Here is a 17,932-nt window from a genome sequence, read left to right as displayed (position 1 = left end):
ATTCTGCTCCGCTCTACTCTACTCTGCTTGTTTTATTGACCACAAAACATGTGTCTTTGAATTTATAATTCCCACCATAAGGCATGCATTTGAGGAAATACGATGCAACCTTAAAAACAGAATAATGGTCACTACCGAAACAGGACAGTCACTACCGAAACAGTGCAGTCACTACCGAAACACTGGGTGTTTTGTAAAAAATAATGTATATTGAGTTATCAACTAAAGTATTATGATGCTAATTGGTTACATTTATGTTCTGTTTCATCAGTTATTAACTCTGAAATCAATCTGATCAGCGTGATGCATTTTACAAAGAAAGACTGAATTTAGATTTTGAAGAATTCTATAATTTGAACTTTGAAATTTGTTAAAATATTATTTTTTTATAGATTTAATTGTGAAAACCTTCAGTCAAAATTTGTAAAAATTTAAATCTTTAGACAAGGGAAGGAACAAGCATAACAGGTTGATATATTTTTTTTGTATAATATAATACTATATGTTTCGGTAGTGACAAATTTTGGGAGAGGAAAAACATTCCGAAACAGTATGAAAATACAATATAAAAATTTACAGTCATTTTACTAGATATGTGACCTTTACATATGGTACAATATATATAGGGACAAAGTTTTGGAAATAAAACATACAAAATTTCAAAGTATTTCCAGCCTGACTTTGCACACATTCGGTAGAATGCCCTATACCATCACGCACTACAGTGAGGTATGTTGGGATTCACAGGACCACAGATGATTTATCATTTGGTAAAATCATCACTGATTTCAAGGCTTTTTCCTCTGCATGCTCTTTGTCTTCAAACAAAGAGAGCTAAGTGGCACCCATCTCCACAGGAGGTCTCACCTCACACCTCAGTGAGACTCAAGTCCCAAACTTGATTGGACAAGACCTTTTACAGTGACATGTGACTCTGTGATGTCACAGGCATCGGCACAAGGTCTGCTCCTTTCCACAGAACTTCCTCTCTTGCCCTGGAGCTTCAACAGCTCACACCGCTCTCCGGCTGGGCTTGTAACAGGCCAGAGGCCCAGACCACTAAAGGGAGGGCAATTGATCACATACTCTCTGACCTGAAACAGAATGGTAGAGTTGCAAACACAAGGTTTGCAAACCAGCTTTCCAGCAACAAGGAACTAAGTGAGTTAGCACCCAGCGTCTAACTCTGCAAGGACCCCGAGCGACCAGCTTCCTCGGATCAGAACCTTTGGAACAAAGGACACCACAAAGACTGCAGCTGAAACCACACTTTCCCAGCCTTCTTCTGCCGGCTAACAAAGCAGCACCACCAAGTGACTCTTTCCTCCATCCATTCAAGGATCGGTAATGTAACAACTGGGCAACACTTATCACAGCTTTACAGGCTAAGCAAGACTGTTTAACTTGTTGTATGTGCTTTGATGCTGTTTACTGAGTATTGTTGTGATAGATTGCAGTTAGGTCATTGATTAGTTGGCTTCGCCAAAGCTAAGTGTTTAGTTTGCTAATACTGTTCACAAACAGATTCTTGCATGCAACTAAACAATCTCTGCACTAATTCAGACCGTTTGCAACACATGTCACATTGACACAGACTCATTAACAAACAGGCTTTCAACAGAGCTACACCCAAACAGGCATCTCAAAGTTCCCGCTTCTTTTCCTTTGTCTTCGTCCTGACCACACGGTCAGACGAACACCTCCCCCTTGAAGCCAGCCTTGATTCGGCCATTTTGGTAGTCCTCTGTTGTCAGCCAGTTTGTTTTGTAGGCCAAACGGCTACTTGATCACCACACCCACCTTTGTCTTTCTTTCTCTTTTCTCTCTCTCACACACTCACACACACACACACACACACACACACACACGCACACACACACACACACACACACACACACACTTTTCTAAACATAAAGTTTCCTCTGGACCTGTTTTTGACCTTTAATGAACCAGGATCTGATTCTTTAAACAGAACGAGTGCAGTATCTTGATGATGTTACACAAATGATATTACAGTGTTCTGCCTGCCAGAGCGGCTGCATTATAAAGTTACATAATCCAACACACACACACACAAACACTCTCTCACACACACACACACACACACACACACACATACACATATACACACCAAGCTTGTATATAGTTAGTTAGAATTTGTGTATTTTGGTTTGTTTTGCTAATTTGTGAATAAATATAATTCTTTGGAATCATGCCTGCTGTCTGTTTAATGTTGCACAAGGGTGAATGAATAGTCAACCTCTGCTGGGTCAAGAACTCTGATATCCTTAACTGGCTATCATTTTTCCCTTTACAGGAATGGTGCCCTGCGAGGTGATTTAATGTTAATTAAGTCACATTATTTAACATAATTATTAATTATTAATAATAATTATTAATTATTTCCGATAGCCAATTTAACCCCAACATATTTGGTACCTCCGTGTGAAGCCTAGTGTGTTGACCCCAACATATTTGGTGCCATCGTGTGAGGTAAATATATGTTGATTCCCAACAGGTATAATGGAGTTAAATGAAATGAAGTTAAATTAAATGAAGTTTTACAGACATTCTCTCTCTCTCTCTTTCTTTCTCTCTCTCTCTCTCTCTCTTTCTTTTACTTGGGCCAGCAAGAATATACAAGGGGGCCAGTGGGGAAAAATGTTATGTGAACACTGCTCGAGGTATAATGTTAAGTAGTGTGCCTTAGTGTACAGCCAAATGCAGGAGCGTGCATGCTGTTATAGCTATGAACATAGCTGTATGTGCATAGTGTGGACTGTTTGACACTAGCAATGTTTCCATCAGCCTGTTTAGATGCGCAACTAGAAGTATCGCATCGGAAAATTATGATGGAAATGCCAAAATTCGAATTAAAATCCCCTGATTCACACAAACTAAAATACGCTCGCTTTAGCCAGGTTTTGGTTGATTCGAAAAAATGTATTCTGGACACTTGACCTCTTCCTGCAAATAAATTAATAAATACTTCCGGGTCATGAGTAATGTATACACGTGTGTCATCTTTGGTTCCGCCTCTTTCGACTCTGACCAATCTCCACTTTCTGGGGGATGTCATTTGGGAGAAATCAACGTGAGTTTCCAACGTGCACGTATATGATGCTCAGAATGGCCGGAGGGGAGAGTCTTCAGACAGGACGCTACGGAGGGGGAGAGGCTTATGTCCGCAAAGTACCTGTTTTAAAACATGATAACCCATCAGCAAAATGAAATAAACATCTTTAAGGTGTCATAGAATATTTAGGACTTAGTTTTTACCAATATTTTGACCTTTTGAAGGGATACACGCATTAACAGAAGCCCTTTGTCTGACATGAATACGAGTGCCAACGGCGCATCACTGCAGCAAGACCGAGCAAGACACACACATCATCTCACTCTTAAAATGGCTATAAGTTATTTAACATTAACTTTAGACATATTTGTAACTTAACATTATTAACTTTTAAAGCCATAACATTCAATTTAACTTATATTAACGTTACTGTTAATGTTATATATTGTGCCAATATGAAGTTCACATAACGTTAGGTTAATGTTAATAAAAAATGAGTCTAGAGTTAAAGAAACACTCTATAATCACAAATAACTTGACTGTTGAATTAACTTCTGAATGTAAATGAACAACAATTTCACAAGATGAAAATGAACAATAATGTAACATTAATGTTAAACAATGATAAATATGAACATTAATAATTAATTTTTAATTACTAAATTAATAATAAAAATTAATAATAGCAATACTAATAATAAAATTAATAATAATAAATAAAAAATAATAAATAAACAAAATAATAAAATAATAATAAAGTAAACAAATGAAAGACAGACAAATGAATTTGACTGGGGATCTGTTGCATTTCCTCTCTCTGCCCTGGTGTGTCCTGGCCTCTCTCCCCCCTGCAAAACATTAACTTACACACGTTACACAAAATCTATAAATACCAGACTTAACAAAAGTTACAGAAATGCTAACAAATTCAAAATAATGGATTCATGTTTCTTTTGGTAACGTTAGGGAAGATGTCAGGAAAGAAAGCAGCTAAGGGGGTGTTGGTGGCTTAGTGGTTAAAGCAGGCGCCCCATGTACAAGGCTGTTGCCGCAGCGGCCTGGGTTCAAATCCAGCCGATGGCCCTTTGCTGCATGTCACTCTCTCTCTCCTTCCTTCACACTTACCTGTCCTGTCCATTAAAGGCAAAAATGCCCAAAGAATATCTTTAAAAAGAAAGCCGCTAAGTACAGTAATGAGATGCTACAAAAAATACTTGATGACATAAGAGCAGGAGCAAGTGTTAGAAAAACATCCATCAAATACAACATCCCCAAGTCCACCCTCTCCGACCACAAACTGGGGAAATTTGAGTGTGGTCCCCACCCAAACAGGGCCATCAACAATGAAGAGGAGGAAGCCCTCGTTAATTATATTGTGTGGATGGCTGACCATGGTTTCCCCCTGACCAGAACGATTATTAAATGCCTGGCTCTGGAAATAATAAAGGAGAGAGGTCAACATACACTGGTGAATCTGGAGAAGGGTCCCAGTGACAACTTGTGGGCCCAATTCCAGGCCCGCCATCCAAAACTGACCACCCGGACACTGGACTCCTTGGATCGGGCCAGAGTCCTTGCCGCCACACCTGAGGCCATAGAAAAGTTTTTCATCCTCTATGAAAATATTGTACAGAAGTACAGTCTCCAGGACAAGCCTCACCTAATCTGGAACTGTGATGAGACAGGATTCGGTGACAAGCCGAAGTCTAAAGAAAAGGTGATGTGCCAACGAGGGAAGAGACATGTGTACCAGCAGCAGACCATGACAAGGGAGCACATAACTGTGCACCTAGCGGTCACTGCAGCGGGTGCAAGTGTCCCTCCCTTCATCATATATCCTCGATGCCTTCCCAGCATGGCATACGCCTTGGATGGTCCCCCGCAAAGCCTCTACGGATGCTCTGAAAAGGTTTGCATTGAAATAATCAGGGGCAGTACATATTACAGTTGTTCACGATTGCTTAAACACATTAATTGGAACATCAGACACAATGTGCACAATCTGAAATTCATGTACCAACTCCCAAACCAATCCTGCTGAACTCCAAGCACAATCTCTGCTTGAGACACGTTCCCATTCCATACCACACATTTTTCCCAACACTACACACAATTCCCTATATCTTGCACACTCTTCCTGAATTCCCTCTCTTTCTGTTCACACATAACACACTGCCAATCACATTTCTAAACTCCAAAGGCTGTTGTGCAATTAGCAATCAGCAATTTGTCATAAAAGGGTCACAGATAGGCTCCTGGTTTGTTTGGAGAACAATGGATGGTGGCAACATTGAAGAAAGAGGTGAGCAGCAAAGTAGAGGAGTGAGAGTAAGAGGAGGTGATCAACTTCCGTGTTTTTGTGCGTGACTTCCGGTCTGCCGCTTTCCCTTACCGGAGCTAACAGTGCAAGCTAATTTTTTTCAATTTTCAATTGTTTATGTTAGTCAATCAGTTAGTTCGTTAGTTAGTCTGTGTATTTTATATAGACAACTGTGCCCACGTTTCCGTTATCCGGTAATTGCCGGTAAAAATAATTCCCTCTAAACGCGAATAAATCGCACATCAATCAAAAACTATGAACCAAAAAAGCACAGTCTATCCCGAGTGAGACAAACTGCTTGATCCCCGTCTCCAGTGTACCAGCAGAGAACCTGCAGAACCGAATCAGCGAAAAAACACACCGGGCTACACAGCCTCTCTACCTGAGCAGCTGAAGCTGCAGCTCGCACCCTCGACACACAGACACACAGACACACAGACGGTGCTTCTGCATGCCAGCCAAACGTGTGCGCACCTGTGAGAAATAAATATGTGAGGTGTACGCTCCTTTTCTATCTTTTTTTTCTTTTCTTTCTTTCTTTCTGTCAGCGACATACACTCCTAACACAGGACGGGTTGTTTTAATTGACTGAGTTGATCATTAAGCCACAGTGATGCGCGGATCGGCTCTGATAGCACCCGAAACAGCCTGTACGCATCAACCATCCAGCCATTACAACATGATTGAGCTAGCAAAGCAGTCTTGTGTTGCTATGTGTGGAATTTATTCAGTTTTGGGAAATCACGATGTCTAGAAAGCATCAGTTGCTGCAGCTGACAGGGACATCTAACGTTAACAGCAGCAGCAAAGCTAACATCAGGACATCATCTGTTAAAAGCCTCCCGTTGTTGGATACGACATGAAACTACTCCAGTTAGCTCAATCATGTTGTAACTAAGACATCTGCTGGAGAAAATATTTTTTCACGGACCGTCCATTGAGTTATTGAGTTATTACAGACACCGCTAACGGCTAACAGCTAACAGCTAACAGTTAGCCCAGCTAATCTACGATAACAATGTTATTAATTACAAAATGTGCACACAGAAATAGTAATGTTTGTTCATCATTGTGTTTATAGACTTTACAAACATCAGATTAGTCTAAACGGTGACATAGTGACGTGAAAAATGTGACATATATATATATACACATATATATATCTAGCTAAACTCAACAAGGTAAACAACAAGGCGATTCCCATTTACACATTTGTAAGGTTCCTAAACGAACGAACTAGTGCTGGACCGGAAGTGTCGCACAAAAAAACGGAAGCTGGCTGCGTTCTGTTTTGCGTCCATGTTTCCGTGAAAAATAAAGTGAATATGCTATGGAAACGGCAACAAAAGAAATTTGTTGCTGCCCTATGCGCCAGCCGGCGTAATGGGGATAAATAAAAATAAAAATATTATTCTTATTGTGTTATGCAACTTAAGTCTAACTTTGTGTGAAGAATACTAACTTAGTTTCTAACCTGAACAAACTCTATTTAGATTGTAAAGCTCGTGCCCAGTGCAGCTGCTGCTCCCACCTCCTCTGCTGCTCCGACCTCCTCCTGCAGTGTTGCTCCGACCTCCGCTGTGTCCACCTCCTCCTCCTGCAGTGTTGCTCTGACCTCCTCCGCTGTGTCCACCTCCTCCTCCTGCAGTGCTCCTCCGACCTCCTCCGCTGTGCTCACCTCCGCCTCTCCTCCAGCATCTGTTTCAAACACATCCAGCCCACAGGAAGCCAGCCCACAAGAATGTTGCCCAACATGCAATAAAAGCAAAAAGAACTACCTTGTGGAAGCTGGCCTGATTCCCCCTGCACTTGCCGACATCCTAATGACACCCACATTTTCCACCAAAGTGGGAGGGATACGGCGTCAGGTGCCGCTACAGGCCAGGGTCATCACGAGCGACGAGTATGTGGCGCATCATGACAGGCTGGAAGCTGAAGAAAAAGAAAAAGAGGAAGGCGGAGCAAGAAAAAAAGAAAGGAGAAAAGAAAGCAAGGCAGGAGAGGGCACAAAAAGCCAACGCTGCCATTGACAGTGGCAGCCACTGTGCCACCTGCCGCAGCTTGGCACCACCAGGGGCAGATGATGATATCATCGAGTGGGTCCAGTGTGAACTTTGTGAACGTAGTCTGTGTGGACGACCTTGAAGAGGTGCCCGAGGAGGAGTGGTTGTGCCACAAATGCAGTGTCCCTGCATAAAAAATTAAATTAAATTTGTGGACTGTTGGTCCCCACACACACACACACACACACACACACACACACACACACACACGCACACACTGTAAATAGTTTACACAAATATAAAATTAAATATCATTGTATTATTGACATTGTTTTTCGATAAGTTAATTGTTTTGTTTTGAATTTATTGTTGTTCTGTTACATGTGTTGAAATTTGTTTTTAATTGGTTATGAATGTCTTGCAAGTTCTATGTTTAATTATTTGACACTATATTAATTATCTTTCAAATTTACCAGAGTTCATTAATCCTCCTCGTGGTTTCACATTTCAGTCGCACACCGCCATTAACCACGTGCCTTTAAATAAGCATTTATCAGTTAAAAAAATGTAGAAATACATAGAAATAATACGTATGTTATAACATATCCTCTAGCTATTCATCTAAACTGCATGGTTTTATAATATTAGAAACAACTCCTTCTTACCTGTCCGGAATACCGAGAGTGGGAATTTCCAGCTGTCCGGATTACTGTGAGCACTCACCGTCTTCCAGACACCGTGACTACTGACTGTTTTTTCAACATTTCTCCCAAACGGTTGTCCCAAAATGTGTCATCAAACTTTGGTATGCATGTAAGACCTGCCCCCAGAGATAGACACACCAATCAAGCGTATCTATCAGCGCATTGATATCTTATGGGACTTTTACTGTGCCAAGTGTCCGGAACACCCTGAGTCTACATTGGGGGCTTTGATAAACCATGAACCGCGTTAAGGAACAAATGGAAAAGTATGAAGCAGAAGTACATGGCGGAGAAAAAGGTGGCTTTGTCATGTTTTCATTATGACAGTTTACTCTGTAAGTGTTTTCCAATGCAAAAAAGTCAGATCTTGGTGACACTACCTGAAAATGCTCAAGACAGCACTATACACTATTTGCACAGCCATTTGAAAACTACAGTAAAGTTACACATTACTGTATTTAGTGAGGTAACTGAGTACAAGACACTGAATACGTATATTTCACATTTTTACTGCATATGCTCTTTGCAATTCTAATTTGTTCACAGCATTGTGCAAAAGAAAAATACACACTTATTTACAACAAACATAAGAAACAGCCTTTGGCTAGAGCTTAGTGATGGCTGAATGAAGCCTCATGAAGCATTTTCTTTATTTTCTGAGCCCACTAGATGGCGCTTTCTGTTCAACAAAAGGTTTACAGTAAAACACCCTGAATTGCCATTCTTTGAGCCTCTCTCTTTAAACCAAGAGCGCCATCTAGTGGGCTCAGTAAATAAAGAAAATGCTTCACGAGGCTCCATTCGGCCATCACTAGCAGAGCTGTGCACAACTTTAAACAATATTGCAGTACATTTTGGAACTGAACATACAACATACACAGTACTGTAAATCATTCATGCACATCCAGATGTGACTGTGGAGAAGTGGCTTATCATTGGTTACAACTAATGCTTCACACACCCTTCCTCATCAGTGAAAGCTGAGGTTCACCTGAGAGAAATTGTTCAATTTAGGAGACATTTTCAGGAAAAAATGAAAAAATAAAATAAAATTTGCTTGACAGATTTTGACAACTAGTTCAACATTTTTGTATGTAATGACTCAAGCAATGAAATGAGGACTATTAGTTTTATAGGGAATGACTATTCAGCATTCATAAGTATAGTTCATTTTGACTGACATGACATAAGCAAATGATAATGTTATAAAACAGCAGATAATTGTATGAAAGCAATTGATGCATGTCCAAAAGCATTTGAAATTTGTTGGAAGGAATGAGAAACTGCTACTTTGATGTGCACAAATGACTAAATGTTGTGGAGGTTGAACTAACAGTTATGAGAATTTTAATTCTGATCAGAGAAATGCACCAAAGCAACTGAGAAAAACTGTATGTTATTTCCAGTTCCTAGGCGTAAACACACATACCTTAACACAAACAGCACTAAGCTGAGCGTTGAAGGCCTCTTGCTCCTCTGTTAGGTTGGGACTAGAGAATCCTTTCACCAGCCAAGGGAGTAATGGATAGGCCAGGTCTCCTGCTCTAAGCAGAGGCACCTGGACCCCCTCTACCTCAGCACTGGCTTGGGGATGTCTCTCAGGGAATCTGTTAAAGATAGTCACAATCAGATGTATTTGTCACATGCATATTGTAACAGGCACAATGAACTCTGAAATTTTGGCTGCTGGCTCTTATGGGATTAGGAGTAGTAAACTGGAAAAACAAAAAAGTCTGCTTCACAGATACTGTTAATATTAGGTCTACATTAATAGCCAAGCATTCGAATACAGACAGTTAAATTTATTTGATATTTTGATTAGGCTACTACAAAGATAACTTTCTTTGGGATCATAGCCCTACCTGTACAAGTCGGACATGGTGAACACAGCTGCGTCGTGCGCACTGCTGGGTGCTCCAACGCAGATATACCTGATCTGGTACTGATCATCCACGACTGCCTGCAGGATGATGGAGGGCCACCCCTTTCGGTTCACGTAATCCAGGTATCCGTCGGATGGAGGGAGTAGGGGACATATTATATTTCTTTAAAGGGCCAGTGTGTAAAATGGGTTGAAAACCGTTGAAAACAGTGACATCAGTGGTCAAATTCTAGATTGCAGGGCTCACTCGCTCACCCCTCCCGTCGGGTAAATGACGGTGGCCTCGTAGGGACAAAAAGCCTTGCGCAGACACAAGTTTTTTAGGAGTAGGTCTATCTAGCGACGAGTTGAATGTTTATTTAGAAACCTAAGCCATGTTACATATTGTAATGAATCCCTCACGAGCAGGAGACCAGAGGAGCATTCGAGAAAAAGGCCTGTTTATTTGAGCACTCTAAAAACTCCAGTAACACTCCACTCTGTCCCAAACTCTGACTCTTCTGGCGTAACACACACACTCATCAGGAGGAAAAGCGCCGCAGAGAGTGCATCACAAGGAGTGAAGTTGCGTCTTCTTTTCCTCGCAGATGACGGTTCCGGTTCATTCTCTCCTGTTGTGTGCTAAGTGTGGTCCATTCGCAAACTTTAGAACTAAAAAAACTTTTCACTACTCGCTATCGACGAACTACTAACACTCTCTGCTGTTTCCTCCTCCTTCTTCCTTCCTTCCGCTGTCTTCATTGGTTTATTTATACACACGAAACGTGTTCTCTGGCTGGCTGGATTGTCCGCTCAGTCTGCCGTACATACATGGCGGCGCAAGATACTATTGTGCTATATATATATATATACATATATAAAAGCATAATTATAAGGCTACGAAAACCAAACAAATTTTATTTTATAGCGATTATACACTTATATAAACATATTAATGGGTAGAATATTCAGATTCAGATTCAGATTTGACAATAAACCATGCCAAATATTACACACTGGCCCTTTAAATGCCCATTTCCCAATGATTTGAATCACTTTTGGTTGGAAACATAGCTAGTGAAATGCTACATGTGAATTTTGCTCAGCTGTTAATGTAGCAGTGCAGTGTGTGTATAGTTTAGGCTGTTTGTTGGTGTATTAAGGTTACAACTCAAGCTAAAACATATTATATATATTTTGGAGTTGGTCCATGTGCTGCTAAATTTAAAATAATGTGGTGCAGCTAATTTATTCTGTTGCTTTGTTGTGTTGGACACTGTAACAACAAGTTTCTTCTAAACCTGGGGTGAAAGTGTTTTCGTAAAGTCAAACTGTAATACCAAGAACTTTTTAATATACAGAAACAGAGTATCTCAAAATCCTGCCGTGACCCGGATTCGAACCGGGGTTGCTGCGGCCACAACGCAGAGTACTAACCACTATACGATCACGGCGAGCTGCTGCTAAGCGTGTTTGCAGTGAATAAACACCTGCTGCAGAGCAGCGTGACGTGTCAGAGAAGGCCTTTGTTACTGGAGGCTATTACTGGGTTTTTATGTTATATTCTCAGAGGATATAATCTCCATCTCAGTGTCAGGATCTTAATTCAGCCTAAGGTAAGAAAGAGTCTTAACTGTAACACACATTAAACTTAAAGATAATGGAATCACAAAAATATCTCAATAGATATTATTGTTGTTAAAGAAAAAAAATAAATGAATTATTTCAGTAAAGCCACCAGTAACAGTATTGATTCAAGTTGCACTGGATGGTAGCCTTATACAGATGGTAGGCTAATTAGTGTTTTTAGTTTTAGTGTGTGATTGTAACTGACAATGTGTGCTACACTTACCTACATTAATCTCACTATTGTTTGGATATGATTTTGCAAATCCTACAACTCAACAGGCCTACCAGACTGTTCATTAGCAGGTGAGTAAAACAACAATCAAAGGGTTCTCCTTATGTTTCACTAACTTAACTTCAAATTAATGACATTAAAATAATATGATTCCTCACTGTGACAGACATCCTCTGAAGGACTCCACTACAGCAAAACCTGCCTCTGAGGCAGCTGACCAATAGACCAATTTTTAGTGGATGTCACAGGTACGTCACAGCAGTTGCGCGTGCATGCTGGTGGCAGATAAACAGCAGACACCAATAAGAAACGGCTGAGATATCGGGAATAAAAATGTCTTCTTGTGCTGTTGGACATCGTAACAGGAATACAAAAAGAGATAACCTTCATTTTTATAGAAAATCGTAGCCAAGGACGCTGTTTGAAGCTAAACGAAGACCTTCATGGTTGCTAGAATTTGATGAATACAAAAATCTACATGATATTCACATAAGCCATTCATAGAGCCATACAGTTACAGCATGAAATACTATTTAGGCCCATATTTAGATGCACCTAGTGGCAGCAGTATTTACTTTGTTCTAAAGTCCATTAAACAGTGAAAACAAGTTAATACTAGTCAAGACATGAAGTGCAGTTGCCATCAGTATATAGTTGTTTAACTTGTTTATGTCTTGTATAGCTTTGTTTGACCGCAAAGTACAGAACTGTATGCATCAAGAGATTTGTGTGTCTTGCACTATTCTTTCTTATAGCTGCTGGGTTTGATCACAAGGTGTATGAAAATGTGCGGCCACTGTAACATTGGCATTGCTAAGGGTTAGTTTGTAAGTGCAAATCAGTGACATTAAAATAAAATGATTTCTCACTTTGACAGACTCCACTGCAAAAACTGCCTCTGGAGCAGCTGAACAATAGAGGGCGCAAGTGCAGAGCCTCACCACCAACTAAATTTAGCTTCATTTAGTCAGAGAGCTTGAACCTTTAGATTACATTAAACATGTAAAATCAGAGAAAATATTGTTCTCAAAAGGCTTGAAAGGAATCAACTGTACAGTAAAAGCCTGGTATATGTTGATAAGTCAGTTAAAGTAACACATTCGTACTGTACACATTTTTACCTTCCATATAATGTGATACATTGATATATCTGTCAGTCTTTGGAAGATAACAAAAATATGGAAAACACCATGCAGCAAAGTAAGTGCTTGCCAACTTGATTTTACTGTTTTACAGTGATAAATTTACAGTGCAACATGCAAAGTTATTACTAATGGATTTTGTTCCTCCTATTATTCCTCCTCACCATTAAATATGTTGAATAAGCCAAGAGCAATTCCTGTTTGCAGTATACCAATACTAAATAAAACTTAAAAACACAATTATTCTCAGGAAAGTTATGGAGTAATAAGGAGAGTCTTTTGTTTCTATTAATTCTAAGCAGATTCATGGATGTTTATTCACAGAGTATCATCTCCTCTTGTGACGTCTGCAGCTAAATAATACCCATGTGAGAAAATGATACAATTTACCTCTATGTAAATGCTTTAATCAGTTAATGTAATCTGATTATTTACAAGGATTAATTACTGTCCTTCCATATTTTACTTCTAGGTCACAATTTCTTGTCCTTCTTAATTAATTACAACATGCAGGAAAAATGTAGCTTGAGTAACTGATCAAAGTTAAACTGTCCTGGTCTAGCCAGTCAGAGCCTGAGTCTGTCTAAACCCAGATTGTGTCTGTGTGGGCCAGGGCAGGAGCTGGCTGCTGGGGCAGATCGGACAGGGGCAGGCTGATTGACCACAGTCCCGAGGGTGCCCCGAGGCTTGGAGACAGTGAGGTCTGAGCTGGATGTGACTGAGTGCATGTGCTCATGGGGGTGCAGGTGTGTGTGGTTGTGGGGCTGATGCTCAGTGTGTTCACTGTCTGCTTTTGCATGGGCCTGCTCCTCCGCAGCGGCAGCCTGCAGGGGATGAGAAAAGAGACAGTATGGCAAACAGTTTCTACTGATGTCAGGAAATTGCAAAGGAACACATTAAAGAAAGTGGTGAGATTGAGAGCAATGAGATAACAGAGATACAACTAATACATTAGAATAGTTGGTTTGATGTTAAATGTTAAAGATCAGATCTGAGGAAGCACCTGAGGTTCGTAGATCTCACAGTTCACCTCTACAGGTTTCCGGTTGTGAAATGAGCTGTCCTTTTTTCCGACAGGGAGTCGGATTTCAAACTGCTCCTCGTGGGCCATGTGTGTGCCCAAACAGAAGCCTCTATGCTGAGAGAAAAAAAATCAAGAATAGTTGAGTCTGGATTTACAACGTGGCAACATCATGTTTGGAGCCTGAAAAGATTCAGTAATGGTGGGGCCTTTGGGTGGAACCAAGAGTAAGAACACTAAATTATGTATTAAAGCATTGCTAATATTTTGTGTGTGTGTGTGTGTGTGTGTGTGTCTTACAGCAAACTGACAGTTCATAGGTGGGCAGTTGCTTAGTTCACTTTCCTCTGTTTTCTTTGAACACACCGTCTCCACAATGGTGAATTCCACAAAGTAGGATGGACCAACAACCCACTGACAAAACACATAAAGATACAATGCATACACACATACACAGACATGTGTAAGTTTTCTACAAACCGTGAACTATTTACCAGAGATAAGAATTCTTAAATAATAAGGTAAGAAAGCCTAATTTTAGATGTAGTTCAGTCAAGATTTCTGAACATATTTTTTCATTCAGGGGGTTATTACTATATATAATCAATCTGATAAAAGGGCACCATGTACAACATCAAAACTCATCCTTGATGCTTTCCAAAATATTATTATGATTATTTTTTTATTTTGTCTTGACCTGTGAACTAGCTTTCATAATGTTCTCCAGAGTAAAGTAGTTGGCCAGGCGGCTCTCTTCGTTGAACCTCTGCAGGGAGAGATTGGCTGTCTCCTTGATGACCGGCTCGTTCAGGTTGTCAGCTGTGGGACAATCTGGACACACATCCACCACTGCGGTAGCAGGAACTGAAACACAAGAATTAACAGGCTCAAAGGTCAGTGGAAAGTAGCTGAGCCAAAATGTTTGTTGAGGATTTAAAACAGCCATGTTTACTTGCCTCAGGGAGGTATTTTGGGCAAGAAAATTTCCAGAGAAAGAACGCGGTGTATGTCAGCATCTTTATTTTATACCTCACTCACATTTACAAAATGAAAGCAGCAAGGTGCAGACCTTTTGTGTTTTTGTGTTAAATAAAATTCCCAGTTTTGAATGTTATCAGACCATTAAATGGCTGTTATTAGTGATTAGCCGTCTCATAGTTATGGGTGGGAAGTTGTTCCTGCCAGTATGTTTAAATTGTCATTATCAGTGCATTAAATGGCTTTGCAGTTTCAGTTTCAGTTTCATTAGGTTTAGGCACTAAAACCGGTGGTGGTTAGGTTTAGAAAAAGATTGTGATTTGCGTTAAAATAAATATGTTTGTTTCATGACATAACGTGATGTAAGTTCAGCGATGCAAACAGTTGTATGGTCGAAAAAGAGAGAGCTTGTTGAAGCAACATTCTGAATATTAAAATACACGAACACTCAATTTTCCTCATTCTGCAAACGAACAAATTTGAATGTTTCAGCAAAACTACCAAAACAGAGTGCAGTTCAACCTACCTCTTTCCACAATTTCCTTTTTATACCAGCTACAAGGTCCTTTCTCACTCTAGAATTGATATAAAATGCGGAATGTTTATGGAATGTTTGCGTTGTTTGGCATGAAAATGACAACCTTAAAAATAGCCAGAGGCCACTGTAGATAATCTGTATATTATGCATGGACTTATCAGCGTTTCATAAGCAACCGTTTCAAAATTACTTTACAAGTACATTGTATTTACTGCTCTTGAACTCTACCAAACCAACTAGCCCACCAAAACGTGGGAAGAATAAATGAATGAATGAAAATGAAAGTAAAGAAGTTGCCTAAAAGAAGCCATTTTACTTTCACTGACAGTGCTGGTATGCTGAACAAGATCTGAATGATAAGTAGATATTTCACACAGAATCTGAATCTGTACACTGCCTTTGAATCGTCCCCCTTTTGAAGTCGAATCTTTTAATCCTCTCTCTTTCTACAAATCTTTATTGTATTCTTTCCATATTTCGCCCCCTTGTTAGCAAAATAGTTAAAGAACCTCAATTAATCACGCAATTTAAATGTGAAAAGTCTCATTGACTGACCGTCACCTTTGTGTATGCGGAGAAGGAGAGGGGTGGAGGGAGCGGAGCTGTGGAAACATCCTGCAGTCCAACATACTATCATGCGTTTAAATAACTTATTAGACAGATATATATATATAGAGAAAGGCGACATTTAGAGAGCAAGCCCAAATAAGCAATTCCACTTTAGAAACAAGCCCAAAAAAAACACAACCCACGACTACCAATATTTGTAAGCGACTCTACAAAACAACAAGCCCAAAGTCGTGGCTTATAAGCGGACCTGACAACCCTGCCCTATGTGTAGCGCTCTATGATCTTTGATCCAGCAGCACATCATCCAAATGAAAACAAGTGGTTCACACACTACACAGCTGTTTTGCGCGCAGCATTGTCATATGCTCATTTCGTTTGTGTTAGTGGAATTATTAACCAGACTCTTGCACTGCCATGCAAACTCCTCGGATCTACACTATTCCCACAAGTCACCCAAATTGACATGAAAAAAGCGAAAGTCGCCGAAAGTTAAGTATGTATGTCAGCTTTGACTTTTGATTTCACAAAGGACAAGTTTGACCCAACTACCACCCTGACGCACCCTGGCCTCCTGTCGCTCTTTCTCCAACGTCACATGACTTCCTTCTTTGGCTCCCGTCATAATTGCTATGTTCACTAGAGGCTGCTGCCTTACAATTAACATGTTTGTACATATGCCCCTGATGACCATTTAATGATTTGATAACAGCTTTCTGAACCAACTAGTAGGTGTAGCAGGCCCCTTCCCATATATGTATGAGGCTGACAACCACTGATTACAGCCATTTAATCCAGTGATAACATTCAAGCAAGTGAAAGAATCCCAAATGAGTCAAAATAACTCAATTGATCTACCTTCACGAAGTGCACAGGAGTAGCTTTGAAGTTTGACTTGAGAGTCAACAAAGACAGATACCTCACACTCTCCATACACCTGAAGGACACAAACACAGAGACATGCAGTATATATAAGTATAGACACAAGGACACATAATGAAACAGAGAGGGCAACATAGGTATCGTATGCCAGTGTTAAACTAAGCATCATTTTGGTATCAGTATAAAACCAAATATCTTGAAGAGTGAAGATACGCCACTATGTGGTACTTACTGGAACACTACTAATATCTCTGACTTCACATTGTTTCCATGGTTTCCTGCTGGTGATATGGCATTTAGTTTCCATGACATCAATGGTCAGTTTGTAGAGCGACCCATCTTTCTCCTGGACACACACACAGACACATACACACACAAGCGCACACACAAACTTCAGTGTTTCTTTTCATATTTAAATAACAATTCTTATGTTAGTTTTCTTTTTTTGTGGCTCTGCAAGCAAGGTGGCTGGTCCACTCCCTCTCTGCAAATACTATTGCATCTACTGTCACACTGTTGCAAGATCTACTCATATTTCTGTTTGTGTTTGTGTGTGTTCGCTCTCACCGTGTCAGGAGTGTGAGAGAGGTCATACAGTCTGTTGAGACTCAGGATGTATCCGTCTGTCCGGTCCTGGTTGATCTGCTCCAGGGCCTCTTCTGTCACCCTCACTGCCTCAGGGCTATTGCAGCCTGGATGGTCTGGCCTTGCTCTTCCCTCCTGCTGCAGCAAAGCCAGACAGAGGACCAGCAGGTACACACTCATCCTCAAACACACAGATTAAGACAAATAAAAAACCCTATTTTTATCCAGTGGAGCCACTAAAGCCTATCCTGGAAGATATTAACATTTAACACAGGCCTGGTTTGTAAATCTTCCTTTGCAATACATGTAATCCAAGTTTTTCCAGACAGAGTTTGGACAGAGACGTAAGGCTGATGCTGGACTTTCCCCTCTTTCCCAAAGAATGAGCAAACAG

The 17,932-nt window shown here is 40.3% G+C and overlaps 1 protein-coding gene and 1 non-coding gene across 2 annotated transcripts; both read right to left on the bottom strand.

Annotated features, from left to right (window-relative positions):
* Nucleotides 1–11,346: 11,346 nt before the first annotated feature.
* On the bottom strand, nucleotides 11,347–11,418 carry trnah-gug (transfer RNA histidin (anticodon GUG)). Its single transcript has one exon. It is a non-coding gene; the product is annotated as a tRNA-His (tRNA).
* A 1,612-nt stretch (nucleotides 11,419–13,030) lies between these two features.
* LOC117246821 (fetuin-B) lies at nucleotides 13,031–17,932 on the bottom strand. Its single transcript, XM_033610801.2, has 7 exons — nucleotides 17,521–17,932; nucleotides 17,186–17,299; nucleotides 16,930–17,008; nucleotides 14,686–14,852; nucleotides 14,289–14,402; nucleotides 13,971–14,105; nucleotides 13,031–13,791 (listed from the first exon to the last, which is right to left on the bottom strand). The coding sequence occupies exons 1-7, from the start codon at nucleotides 17,716–17,718 to the stop codon at nucleotides 13,534–13,536; spliced, it is 1,065 nt and encodes a 354-aa protein (XP_033466692.1). The 5' UTR covers nucleotides 17,719–17,932; the 3' UTR covers nucleotides 13,031–13,533.

The sequence above is a fragment of the Epinephelus lanceolatus genome, chromosome 6 (assembly GCF_041903045.1).
Source record: "Epinephelus lanceolatus isolate andai-2023 chromosome 6, ASM4190304v1, whole genome shotgun sequence".
NCBI classification, from domain to species: Eukaryota; Metazoa; Chordata; class Actinopteri; order Perciformes; family Serranidae; genus Epinephelus; species Epinephelus lanceolatus.
The sequence above is the reverse complement of the archived record's forward strand: the minus strand, read 5'-3'. Positions and strand labels throughout refer to the sequence as shown.

Excerpts from the sequence above, each read along its gene's own strand:
- LOC117246821 (XM_033610801.2), bottom strand. The coding sequence starts at position 17,718 with ATGAGTGTGTACCTGCTGGTCCTCTGTCTGGCTTTGCTGCAGCAGGAG. Across the intron at positions 14,403-14,685 it reads TTATGAAAGCTAGTTCACAG|TGGGTTGTTGGTCCATCCTA; the intron begins GTCAAGACAAAA and ends GTGTTTTGTCAG. Across the intron at positions 14,106-14,288 it reads CTATGAACTGTCAGTTTGCT|CATAGAGGCTTCTGTTTGGG; the intron begins GTAAGACACACA and ends TTTTTCTCTCAG.